The sequence below is a fragment of the Lissotriton helveticus genome, chromosome 11, assembly GCF_964261635.1.
Source record: "Lissotriton helveticus chromosome 11, aLisHel1.1, whole genome shotgun sequence".
Lineage (NCBI taxonomy): Eukaryota > Metazoa > Chordata > Amphibia > Caudata > Salamandridae > Lissotriton > Lissotriton helveticus.
Window position 1 is genome coordinate 552,493,084 of NC_136072.1, and position 13,707 is coordinate 552,506,790.

Here is a 13,707-nt window from a genome sequence, read left to right on the forward strand (position 1 = left end):
TCGGCTCCGGAGTTGAAGCTGAGACTTAAATTGGTTCAGGAGGCACAGAATGCACGGGGAACGGATTTGCTGGCAATAAACTGACTGGAGGCATCTGTGGAGCCTGAAGATGCAGCTGGTGGGTGCCAAAGATGTGCAACATACATTTCTTCCTTGAATGCATCCTTCTGCTGCAACATTGCCAATGGCCCTGGAAATTCAAGGTGCATCTGGATCAGCTGCAGGATCAGCTCCTCAACGAGGGGCATGAAGCAAGATAGAGGAGGCACCTTGACGTACTTGCAACTTCTCAGAGTGAGAAAGGCCTAAGTGGGATGATTTCCACTAGACCTTCTTACATTTCTGCTTGGAATTTGATCTACCTGAAGATTTTGACTGTAATGAAGACCTGTCACACGAGCGGCCCCTAGAGGTGGGGGGGGGGGGGATTCAGTGCACTAGACTTAGAGAGGGAGCTGGGCTTTTTTGTCTTCCTGCGGTGTTCAGTGGTAAACAGCTTTGCTTTGTAATCCCAGGTCACCTTCAGATACATAAGGGCACACACTCCACGCACGACTTAGAGTTGTGGCCAAATTCAAAACAAGAGATCTACCTCGTGGGGATCTTTCACAGACATCTGCTTGCGACAGTTTCTACAAGGTTTACATTCTATGGCTTTAGAATGGGACATATTCCATTGTACACTGTAAAACTTTCTAGAAAGAAGCTAGTCAACTGACAAGAAACAGGATCTAGCTCTGGATCTGTGTACAAAGACATTAAAAGAAAGGAACTAATGACAGCGTGCTTGGTTGGTCCTTAAATATGGCACCAGCCATAATGTCTGGGGTTAAAATGGGGTTGACGTGAAACTGCGCGATGTCACCTACTGGCGTGGAGGGGTTATGTTGAGAAGTCTTCTGGATCCAGGCTGGAGCCGGAGAATAGTCTAAAGGTGAAGGATCAGCGGTTTGAGGTATCCATTAGAAAACTCTCCCACCAATAGGAGAGGAAACATAGTACTTGGGAGACAGAATGGGGGGCTTCTGCACCTTGATGGAAACTCCAACTGACTTATTACAACTGGCGTCTATTGCTGTGGGTCACAGGATAGGGGTTACACATACACAATATATATATATACACATGTGTAACTATTAACTAGCATACAATATTCGAAAGCAGACTGTAGACACATACAAAATATATATAATTATTCTACTGTTGGTTCAAACTGGTTTCTTTTGTGATGGTATCTTTACTAGGAGCATTTATTAACAACAACAAATAATATCGAAGTTCAACTGTACTTCCGCTTGGCTCAAAGTGTGGCAATGCTAAAACCCACAGAGGACAACAATAAAAAACAAAGGAGTGAATCTACATTAAAAGAGAGCCATCAGTGTGGCAGTGCTACAAACTTCAGATGAGGCTCATTCAAAAATTTACGTTATGTTATTTCTTTTAAAAAAAACTGTCCTTAAAGGCATTTAAAGCCTTAAAGACCAGACAGACACTTTTTTGGTCCGAGGATATAAAACAGAGATTTAGCAGTCACTTGTTCCATATTACGTGTTTCCAATACCTCGTCAGAGGAAGGAGCAAAAAGGGTTTTGCCATCAAAGTGCATGTCCTTAAAAAGTGAAATTCAGGCAATGATCTTAACTCCAAAGCTAATTGATTGTTGTTAAAAAAAAAAAGCAAGTTGCAACATTGAATGAATTACTGAAATACGATTACATGCTCATGTGGTACATATCACAAATGCTAGTAAATAAAGTTTGATAAAAAAAATGTTCAAGGTGTTGGGAGTACAATCAAATGAAAGATAACACCGCCCATAAATACACAACATAACTTTCACAGTAAAACTTTCTTTCTAGAATTATATGCTGCAAACTAGCACTATTTACATCAAACACCCCACACAAAACATGGACGCTAAGTGGAGCTTTTATTGTTACCATATGTAACATCTACTGCAGACCCAGACTAGTCACAATGGAATCAGCCGTGACCCTGCGGTTTCATAAACTAGCCATAAACTGATTTACTGATTGTCTCTGCATAAAACATACATTAAAAATGCCAATATGCAAGCCAATCTGGGTACTGGCCGTGAAAAAGTGACAAATGTAACTGCTGGCTCTTTCCTTCATTACAACAGAAACATTTAGCTAACGTATCTGAGGTCTTATACATTTGAAAATCTGCGTGATACCAAACAAATGGCAATAAAACAGTTGGGTTTTCAGACTCAAAATAACAAGTCCGTGGACTTCTCTAACTTGTTTAGAAACAGCTCAGCTGTTGAAAATCAAGTGTATTTGGTCCTACAGAAAGATTATTTCTGATCTAAAGTAAACTAAAATTATTCCCTTCAGTTATTCCCTTCTTGAAATACAATATTTATTATTTTAGAATTCTGAAAAAATTTATGTTTTTACCAATTCAGACTAAAATGGTTTAAAACGTAAGTTCTTACTAAATATTTCAAAATATTTCCAAGCACTCTTTATTCATGTTAAAACTGAGTTATTTCAGAACTCAGAAGTGTTCAGCGGTGCTTGGAAATCCCTAGGGCTGTGCTGCAATGCGAAGGGTTAATGTCATTCTCCTTAGTCACCACATACAATAATGACCTTTGCTAAATCCAAGTCAGAATGCAATGAGAGAAACCCTTCTTAAAAACTCCACGGCAGCCCTGATTGAAGCAAGACAGTGAGATTTGAATTTGGTTACTTGAGCTTCCCTTCTCTGACCGAGTCAAGCGTGGAGAGACGTTTTTGGGGAGAAGAGACATAAACTGCAGTAATCGGCTGGCATGTGTGAAAAGGGGCTGCAGCTTGATCATCAACTGTCATACAAGAATTTTGGGAGCACCATTTCCTATGTTGGTCTTTTTTTCATCTTGAAAGGTACTGCCTGGTGACTGTACCTTCCTCGATGTTAAATTATTCAAAAAATAAATACGTAAATAAAGTAAAAACTCCCTGCACCACGCCTAGTATTGACACATCACAGGACTATAAAAAAAAACCTCTGGAATATGAATCTTCGTAACGGGCTGATGCGTCAAAGATAAACAGTTAAATAGAAACAAACAGGACCCGAATCACAAAGGGCCTTTGTACTCGTGGGGGAGACCAAAAAAGTCTTGGGAGGAGTCTCTGCATTCGAGGGGGGAAGTCTCCGCAGTCAGAGGGGCGTTGGGGTCCCCGCTGTGGGATTCCGCCTCGAGTACGGAGACTCCTCCACAACTGCGGAGACTCCGCCACGAGTGCAGAAGCCCTTTGTGAATCAGGCTCAAATGGATTATTGGATATAATGATTCAAGGTGGCCAAAGGCAGATGAGAAGTATGAATGGAACTGCTCTAATAGAGAGGACCATGAGCAGGGTAGTTGGCCTGGCAAATAACGCCAATTACCATGGAATGCCTTAGGTACATGTTAGTTAACCTTTAACCCTCCCAAACATCCCAATACAAGTTTGTTGATACCCATTTGATGAGCACATTTTTGGACCATGTGATTGAAAATAGACTAAAGATACCTTCTGATACAGAAGATCTTTAGTGATACAATGAAGTAAGGACCCAAAAATTATGAGGAATGGAATGAAGGGCCTTACTGTTGCTTGCAGTCGCAAAGAATGTGAACCTGGCTATGTGGGCGTAAAAATCCTTTTTACAACTTATAAAACACCTTTTAGGAGTCAGAAAAGTCATTCTACCCCATAAAAGGGGGTTTTGCAACAATTTCTGAATCACAAACAGGAGGGCTTATGAAATGTGTCCTCCTCATCTTTGGTGGTCGCAAAGGAATGTATCAATGATTTGTGACCTGAATTGTGGATGAAATCCACTGAAAAGCTACCTATAAAATTGGGTGCTAGCTGAGTAGCAAAACGAAAACTGACTCCTTGGAAGAGCTCCCCGTTTAGGAATCGAGACAAATGGCCTTGCTGGCTTGAGGGTTTGGTGGAGAACAAGGCAGAGGTTCTGGGGACCAGTGCCTACTGAACCACCAAGGAGTACTCAAAGGAGAATTTTTTTTAAAAGCAGTACCTGTCTCTTTAATAAACACGTCCTGCTTTTTTTTTTTAAGTTCCTTTTTGGGAAAGAAAATACAAGGAAAGTGGTCTGCTGTCCCATGCAGGCCACCATCCCTGCATTCACAGAGGTTGGAAAATGTGACCTGTCTAATTAATGTTCATTAGGCAGGTCGTTTTATGACTTGTTGCAACTGGCCAATTTGCCACCAACAGATTAGTATATAGGATGCATCGCAAATTACATCCCAATTTGCAAAACACTCAGTGTGCGATTTGCATGTTCCTAGTTTGCGAACGGAGTAGTACATCAGGCCCACAAATCGCATTATATATTCTACCCCTAATTCATTAGTGTACCGAGGCCAGAAATGAGCTCTCCACAGTGAAATCTCAAAACTATAAGAATACATTAATTTCCCAGGAAGTCCCTAATTATGGCACGACTATAGCTGGCCCGAACGCCCTGATCCTTTCATCTCTGTACGGTGCTCAAGAAGCCAGTAGGCCTTCTGTGTCGAGCAGCATTGCCCAATGAAAGCTGTAGTAGCAATCCTACATTTCAACCAGCTTCGCAACATAGAAAATAGAGGTACTGTGTCCATGACACGGTTTTGGACATCTAAAGAAAAATTCGGCCAAATATATTAAAGGTGCGATAAAACTTGTGAAATTCCTTTAGTCCACAAAAGCTTTTCCTTTCGGAATTCTTTCATTTGGAGGGGGATCTGCTACTTACCAGCGATTAATTCCCTGAGTAATGATTTCTGCAGACCATTTTTCACTGATTTTAATGCAATAAGATTTGCTACCTTGTCTTCTGGTACTGAACGTACGATGGCTGCATTCTTGCAGTTAAGGCACAATTCAGCCACTGGCTGATGCATTTGCATGCTGACCTGCTGTGGTTTATACAGTAGACTGCAGGGTAGGGTCAAAATCCGGATAAGAAGAGAAAAAAACGAGACATCGATAGCTAAGTTATCACACTGGCTGAAAGAAAATGAAACCATAGCACGTGCTTATCCAATGCCAAAAGTCTTGGCACTCATCTCAAGGCATCGGTCCTATGTGCTTTCACCGCAGGAAAGCTCATATTCGAGAACACAATGCAAGTCAATTTCCTTTGTGAATTTCTAGCTCATTCATTTTCTTTTTGGTATTGGAGTTGGAGAGTAGGTTTCATCCCAGGATCCCCCCACACCCATCTTCACCACCCTTCTTCCCCAAGGTCCTGTGTATTATTTGCTCTGTCCGTAGCCTTTCCCCTGGCCCACTCTTGCTTGTTGGCAGTAGATGGATGAGGGAGACGCAGGAGTGGGCAGAAAAGTCAGGTAGGCAGATTGTGACCGTAAAAGGAAGCAGGTAGTGGACCGGTCTTCTTTTCCACTGCCCATGGGCTTTTTGTTTTGGAATAGCAGGTGCCTGCTCCAACGCTTCACAATGCATGGTTTCTTTTTTGGTGGCGGTGGTGTGGCACCAGCAGCATTTACACTTGAGGTAACACATCACCAAGTTCACTGCAAACCAGGACATCACTAGACAAGTAAACTGTCCAGCTGCAGTGCCAGGTATAATGCTACTCAGGGGTCTATGATTCTGCTAACTCATTTACTTGCATCTGAGTAAAAGGCTGTTCAAACTGATCTGCCTCAAGATCAAGAGCCTTTTGAAATGTAAAAGATTAAAATACGTCAACTCGGACAAACCAAAGGCGTCAGCAATCAGAGTACAAAAACCCTTATAATGCAGTTTAGCTTCTTTCATTCAAGCCTTATCTATAAGAAACTTCCGGCAGTCGTTCCTTTAACACTGTGAAACTCTTTCTAATATAAAAGCAGCCATCACATCTTTAATCACAGTTTGAAGGATAAAAGAATCACATCTTCATTGTCCACTATTTTCGAGGTTTGCACCCCACTAACCATAAACAAAAATGTGTTGCAGTCAAGGAGATGCAGATATGCCCCACATGATGCAAGAGATCCTCCTTACATCACACTACACATTGTTCTTGAGGTGGAGATTACATAGCTAATGGTGCAAGCAGATTTACGAAGACGGCAGAGCTCAATGTGAGCCCCCCTTTGGGCATGAGCAGTGGTCAACATAAATAGGGTAGAAGAGATGATGGTGAATGCCCAGGGTCATGGGCTCAGCTGTTAGACTTCCAAGCTGTAGCTAGAACTCGCAAGGTTCTTCTGTTTGTCTGTGGTTTTAGATTTGCAGTGCCACGGTCTGTGGCATTCTGGGTCACTCAGCGGAGGGTAATACTGCCTGTAAGACAGGTAGGCGAATGACAGACCAATCAGCGATCCAACGAGCACATCTGGAAAAAAGAACAGAAAGAATATTATGGAGTACTTTCTCCAAAAGGCGGATTATCATTTGGGCCCAATTTACAAAGCTTATGTTTTTCTTGATTGAAACTTACTCTTATAACGAGTATAACTAGCGCTAGCAAAGCGCCTTGATACTGATCAGCTATGCAAAAGCATGACACGTCCAGAACGACCTAGTTCTTGGAAATACTCCTCTGCATCTTATTCTTAAACAGGGTTATCGCATCAATTATTTATTGGACCAACACCGTAATACTGGTCTGTTATTAGCATAGAAAATGTTTAACTTTTTCATTTTTCAAAGATGTTGTTCAACTTATCGATAGCTGTGAAAAGGTTAGCATTGGACACTGCTGCTCCTTTTCCCTCTCTTTCTAGTTAACTGTCCAAACTGACTGCTTGCAGGGGCTTCAGAATTGGAACACTGTCATGTAATTAATAAGGGAACGAGTTGACTGTAAAGCCGATGAAAACCAAAATCATTTGTTTTGTGAGGCAAACATTTATTTTACTTACCTTTTAATTCATTAGTGGTTCGAGCACTTTGATAGCTATACATTTTTATGACTAGAGGCAGAGCCAGAATGGCCAAGATGGCGGAGGCTCATTTTGGAGCTTCCGCTCGACTCCCGGTGCATCCCGGCATAGTGCGGAGCTAGCGTGCTCTGTGCACCAGAACTGGCAGTCCTGACCTCCGGAGGTCCCGGGGAAAACAGCGCAGGGCAGAGACGCAGTGGAGTGGCGTAACGGAGAGGCTGAAATGCAGGCCCGGAGATCGGCGCATCCATTCAAGATGGCGGCTGTGAACGGACTCCTGACCCCACGAGTGAATGGGGTCGAGGTGGCCCCTAAATTGAGTGACCCCGTGGGGGTGCAACTGCCCTGGAGCATTGGCCCTGCTGGAAGAGGTGATATGCAGCTAGCACTGCGCTGGAGGCCCAGTGCAGGTGACGGGGAGAACACGTGCAGTGGCGGCGCGCAAGACAGGTCGTGCTGGTGACAGAGTGATCCCCGGATTGTTGTTGGCCATGTAGGCCCTCCCTTGAGGAGAAAGGGGAGGCTTTGGCGTTTCCACACTGGCGGCTGAGCAGAGAACATGCCCCCCCCAAGCTCTCACCCCAATAAGATAATAGCCCCACACTGCTGTTCGAGAGTGCGTGGGGGTGATTGGGGGGGGGGGGGTTTGACAGACTCAGGCTGCATTGGGGTACGGGGTGGCCTGATATGCTGTTGCCTTGAAGAGGGGTTAAGGAAGGATGAGTGAACCCGGACATAAATTACAAAGCCATACCAGTGTGGTTGCCCAGGAGTCTTGCAGAGGTGCCATGGGGGCGGCTGATCCCAGCTTGCAACGGACAATCAGGTAAGCTTGGAACCTAGCTGCTCATGCCACCCACGGCCGGAGGGCTGTGGGGCAGGCAGACCAGAATTAACGCGGTTTACAACACAGTAGTTCACCCACCAAGGATCTGGGACCAACATGAGGTGTCAAACGCAGGTAACCCCGGCCCAGCCAAAATTTACAGCGCAACTAGTGGTCAAAAGGGGGTGACTATAGCAAAGATCTCCAGATTGACCGAGCACTAGGGGCAGGGGACACTTATGTGATTCCATCAAGCCACACAAGACTCCTGTTTGGCACTCAAATCTAAGATAGGGGAGGTTCGGGTGTACGTTGCCCTTCTGCAACAAGACTTTCGGAATACCACAGCCAGATTATTCGAAGGGGAAGGGGGCGTCTCCGCACTGGAGGATACAGCCCGAGACCTCAAGCCAGGGGTGTCCCGCATGAATGTACTCCAAGACACTTACTGACTGGGCAGAAGATACCGAAAACAGAGCTCACGAGTAATCTTCGTTTGGGGGAAAAGGGCAACTCAGGTACACTCCGGAAACTTTATATTTCCAGACTACATTCAACAAGTTCAACTTCAGCAGAAGTCACATTACCACATAAAACACAAGCATTTGCAATGCAATAGGTCTCGCATTAGGAAACTTTGAGCTATTGGTATTGAATTTTTTATTTTTTTTATTTATGTGTTGGTTTTGAAAATAGCGGAATTAATAGCTTTGTCATTTACAATGCCAATAGTTATAACTTTCGCAAATGTGACACCTACAGCATTTGTAATGCAATATATGTTGCATTTACGTGACTTAGATGTATTGATATTACAAATAACAATGTCTTAATTTTTCTAAATAATTAATACTTAAATAAAAGTTATTGTAATTTATAATGGCAATAGCTTAAACTTTTGTAAATAACTTTTGTGAAGATTATGTTCAGTGTATTTTATTGTGATGAAAATCCAAGAACAGAAGTGAAATATTAGCATCTTTTTGTGACATTTGTAATAAAGCTTGAAACATTGATAGAACATATTTGAACCAGTTGTTGAATGGTTGCATAAATTGATGCTGTGGTAGCACATAGGGATGCGGTGGTGGCCCTGAGTGATGCTGTGGTGCCCCTGAGTGATGCTGTGGTGCCCCTGAGTGATGCGATAGACAGATAGAGTGAGTGTAATAGATTGAGTGAGGGCGGGCGATAGATAGATAGATAGAGGGTGGGCGATAGAGAGCGGGCGATAGATAGAGAGCGGGCGATAGATAGAAAGAGGGAGGGCGATAGATAGAGGGAGGGAGGGCGATAGATAGAGGGAGGGAGATAGAGGGAGGGCGCTAGATAGAGGGAGGGCGATAGAGTGAGGGAGGGCGATAGAGTGAGGGAGGGCGATAGAGTGAGGGAGGGCGATAGAGTGAGGGTGATAGAGAGATAGATTGATAGTGAGGGTATAGATAGAGTGAGGTCAATAGATAGATAGAGTGAGGGTGAGAGTGAGGGCGATAGATAGATAGAGTAATTCTTTGGCGTGTAATTATGTGGCACTGAGTGGTATTTGCAGTGTATGTTGCGTTGAGCGCAGTGTAATTATGTAGCATATAATTATGTGGCACTGAGGGGTATTATGAGGAGTGTATGTTGTATTCAGTAGAGTGTAATTGTGTGGCGTGTAATTATAATTATGTGGCACTGAGTGGTATTTGCAGTGTATGTTGCGTTGAGCGCAGTGTAATTATGTAGCATATAATTATGTGGCACTGAGGGGTATTATGAGGAGTGTATGTTGTATTCAGTAGAGTGCAATTGTGTGGCGTGTAATTATGTGGCACAGAGTAGTATTTGGAGTGTATGTTGCATTGTAATTATGCAGCATATAATTATGTGGCACTGAGTGGTATTGTGTGGAGTGTGTTGCATTCAGTAGGGTGTAATTATGTGGCACAGAGTGGTATTTGGAGTGTATGTTGCATTGTAATTATGTAGCATATAATTATGTGGCACTGAGTGGTATTATGTGGAGTGTGTGTTGCATTCAGTAGGGTGTAATTATGTGGTGTGTAATTATGTGGCACAGAGTGGTATTTGGAGTGTATGTTGCGATGAGCGCAGTGTAATTATGTAGCATATAATTATGTGGCAATGAGTGGTACTGTGTGGAGTGTATGTTGTATTCAATAGAGTGTAATTGTGTGGTGTGTAATTATGTGGCACTGAGTGGTATTTGGAGTGTATGTTGCATTGAGTGCAGTGTAATTATGTGGCGTGTAATAATGTGGCACTGAGTGGTATTTGGGGTGTATGTTGCATTGAGTGCAGTGTAATTATGTGGCGTGTAACTATGTGTCACTGAGTGGTATTTGGAGTGTATGTTGCATTGAGTAGAGTAATTATGTTGCGGGTAATTATGTGGCACTGAGTGGTATTTGGAGTGTATGTTGCATTGAGTGCAGTGTAATTATGTGGCGTGTAATAATGTGGCACTGAGTGGTATTTGGAGTGTATGTTGCATTGAGTGCAGTGTAATTATGTGGCGTGTAATTATGTGGCACTGAGTGGTATTTGGAGAGTATGTTGCATTGAGTGCAGTTTAATTATGTGGCGTGTAATTATGTGGCACTGAGTGGTATTGTGTGTAGTGTGTGTTGCATTCAGTAGAGTGTAATTATGTGGCGTGTAATTATGTGGCACTGAGTGGTATTTGGAGTATATGTTGCATTGAGTGCAGTGTAATTATGTGGCGTGTAACTATGTGGCACTGAGTGGTATTTGGATTGTATGTTGCACTGAGTGCAGTATAATTATGTGGCGTGAAATTAGGGGCACTGTGTTAAAAGAGAATGCAAAGGACGAATGTCGCTAATCATCCTGTGATTCTGGGCAAATCATTTAATCTCCCTGTGACTAACAAAAATGAATGTAACGTACCTGGTGCTATGTAAGGCGCTCCGATACCCGATTTGGGTCAAGTTTGCGCTATATAAAACTCTTAAAAAAAAAAAAAAAAACAGAACGCGGTCAAGTGGGTCAGGGCTGCAGGAAGGGAGACAGGGGTAAACGGGCTGTGGAAAGAGACAATAACTGAGCCGGACAGACAGAGAAGACGCTAGAGAGAGGTGGAGAGAGAGGCCGGGGTACAGCGTGACAGCGTCAGCCACACTGAGGGTGAGAAGGGTGCGGATGGAGAGACAGAGGCGGACAGAGACCAGTATGCACAGAGAGACAGACACGAGCTGTGAGAGGGACAGAGAGACAGACATAACATGAGAGAGAAGCGTAAGATAATAAAAAGCGGCCGCATGAAGGAAAGCGTTATGGGGAGAGGTCAATGAAGAGAGCGTGAGAGGGGTGGAGTGAGAGAGATGTGAGAGAGAAACTGTGTGTGCGGTGCTGTGTGAGAGACAGAGGGAGTGGGAAACACCAGGTGAGAGGTGCACAGAACAGGTAGCGAGAGGGACACTAGAGGGTGGGGGGGCTGCAGAGAGACGGAGCAATGCGTGGAGAGGATCAACAGAAAACTATGCCAATGCTTGTTAAAAACCGATACTTTCTGCTTTAAATGGCAAAACGTGTGATTCGACGTCGGAAGAGAATTCTCATCAGTAAGCGAACAAAGTAATTAACACACAGATGCAAACCTATTTCAAGAGGAGTTGTTGTCACTCCCCCAAGAGATCCCCAGAAAAAAAGAGCGAAAGAGCCAGAACAGGATTAATCAAGAGAATGTGAATGCCGCAGTAGAGAGATAACAGGAAATGGTCTCAGAGATAAAGGGGCCCGTGACGTTAATCTTCTTAAGAAAAATAAACAAACACAGGAAAAAATAACGAGGCCAATGACCGTTCACACAAGGGGAAGTGATGAATGAAACAGAGCAGAAATAATGTACAGAGGAGGGTAAATACAAATTTGGAGATTACGAGTGTGTCGAGGAAGCGAATGAGAAAAACTTTGTGAAACAAATGGAAAGGGGCATGGAAGGGCAAAAGGAGGAAAAGGCATTCTTCTTAATTGGACATGCAAATTGGCACAGCTCCAATGGTAAAAGTTCAAAGGCTGATATAAAGAAGTAGGCGGCGCTCTTCTCTCTGTGCCTTTCTTTGTGTGATGCAAAGGTCCATTGTTTTGCACACTAGCAGTCTCGGCTTAAGAGCAAGGATTAAATGGTCAAGGAATTTGAAGTAGCCTTTCATACGGCAGATGCGGCCAATTGAGAGCTGTAAGGAAGCATGGTCTTGGCGAATGTTTACTTAACCTCCGCGAACAGTGCCATGTATCTTATTACATAAACAAGTCGGTGGGGGGGGCGGGGGAGCAGGGGAATGAGCATATGGGTGTGAGTGAGGCCAAGCGCGCGCTGGCGAAGCGTCGCGCTTCAAGAGCCTGGTGGTGTGCGAGGCTGTGTGTCGGATGGTGGTGGGGGGGCGGGGGAGCGAGTGGGAGGGAAGGAGCATATGGGGTGTGAGTGAGGCCAAGCGCGCGCTGGCGAAGCGTCAAGCTTCAATGGATCACATGCATTGGGAGGAATCCGCTTGTTCAAGAGTGTTGTTTCCCCTACAATAGTTCAGAGCTATAAATAGCTCGACCTAAAAAACTTAAGGCCCTTAACTTACAATATATGCTCCTGTTCCCAGTACGATTAAGAGTGATTCAATGGGGAAAATCACACTTCTTTGAGACCCAGGGAGAGGATTGGGGCTGGCTGACAGAGCAAAGGCTACTACTGTTAAATAAACAACCATCTAGGCCTGAGCATCCGGGTGCAGAAGGGCAGAGTTCAGTGGAAAGTGGGCACAAAGGCCCAATGTGCAGGAAAAACTAGAAAAAAAGGAAAAACTGAAAAATACTGCTGTCTAACATATAACGAGCAGGGATATGAAAATATTGAAATGGGCAATTGTGCACTTAAGTAATGTGAAAAATGAAGCCACCAATTACCAAGATTCCAAAGGAGTCACATCTTCTCCAGGTTCGTGGGCTCGGTCAATAGCACAGTAAGTTCTGCAGTTAACTGCCTCTCAGGCAAAGATATACAATCTACTGGCAAATAACGAACATCTAACGCAAAACAAAATGTTACTGCCTCTGGAAGCAGACCCATGTGAATGAAACTCACCTTGCCAATGATGTTTGTAATCGCAGGTGCGTGATAATGCGATAACGATGGCGAAGAGGAATGGAGTTAAGAAGATGCACAGTCTCCATGCTTTTCCTCGACCACCTGGTGAGAAACAGTGCAGCTTTCCGGCGATGTAGAAGGCAGTAAATCCCAGGCCAGCAAAAGCAACTTGAAGAAAACAGTAGAAAAGTATAAATGGATAAATGTCTTCGAAGAGAAGCAACAGTTATTTTTTATTCAAAAGGCCTAACCTTCACTCTATTGCCAAGATATGCCTTTGACACCTCTCACACAGTTTCAGCTCAATATGAATGCAGAATTATCCTGGTGAAATATTACAGTAGAATCTGGTGATAGGATTTACTGTGAGGTGATCAGACTTTTTGTTTTAAAAAAACACATCTCAAAATGAATCAGTTGAAGTTTATCCTGCACCCATTGGGCTACAGTTTCATACCTATCAGCAGGACGAGTACATTTCAAATGATATATGGTCACTGACCCTGGCAGCCTGTTGCATCTGTCAAAAGTAATCCCCTTGGTAACCGTTTAAACAATTGAATCCGACACTGGGTGGAATGCCTCCGTATTTTTTATAAATGTATTTTTAATTTTAGTACTATAATGTAGGGAAGCTGGGGAAGATGGCCGCCAGGTAGGAGCGCTCATCCGGAGCTCCTAGTGCTCGGGATCCCTCGTGGGGATTTATCCCGGATAGCACCCATCCCCCTGCGTGAAAAATAGTTACGAGTAACTGGATTTTTGACGAGTAACTGGATTGACTTTCAAAAGTAACTGGATTGGTCAACATCATCGGAAAAGACATCTACCTCTTGATCACTGGCGGCTGGGACCATTGCGATTAAT

General features: G+C 43.7%; 1 protein-coding gene across 2 annotated transcripts in view; it reads right to left on the bottom strand.

Moving 5' to 3' along the window:
- Positions 1-1,217: 1,217 nt before the first annotated feature.
- Positions 1,218-13,707, bottom strand: part of PLPP5 (phospholipid phosphatase 5) — a 204,591-nt gene continuing 192,101 nt past the window's right edge. The window contains exons 6-7 of one of the 2 annotated variants that reach the window (XM_078666309.1): positions 12,838-13,008; positions 1,218-6,360 (exon numbers count right to left, since the gene is read on the bottom strand). In XM_078666309.1, coding sequence (XP_078522435.1) covers positions 6,194-6,360; positions 12,838-13,008 — 338 coding nt within the window. In that variant the 3' untranslated portion in view covers positions 1,218-6,193. The remainder of the gene's footprint in view (positions 6,361-12,837; positions 13,009-13,707) is intronic. The other variant, XM_078666308.1, reaches the window with a different exon arrangement.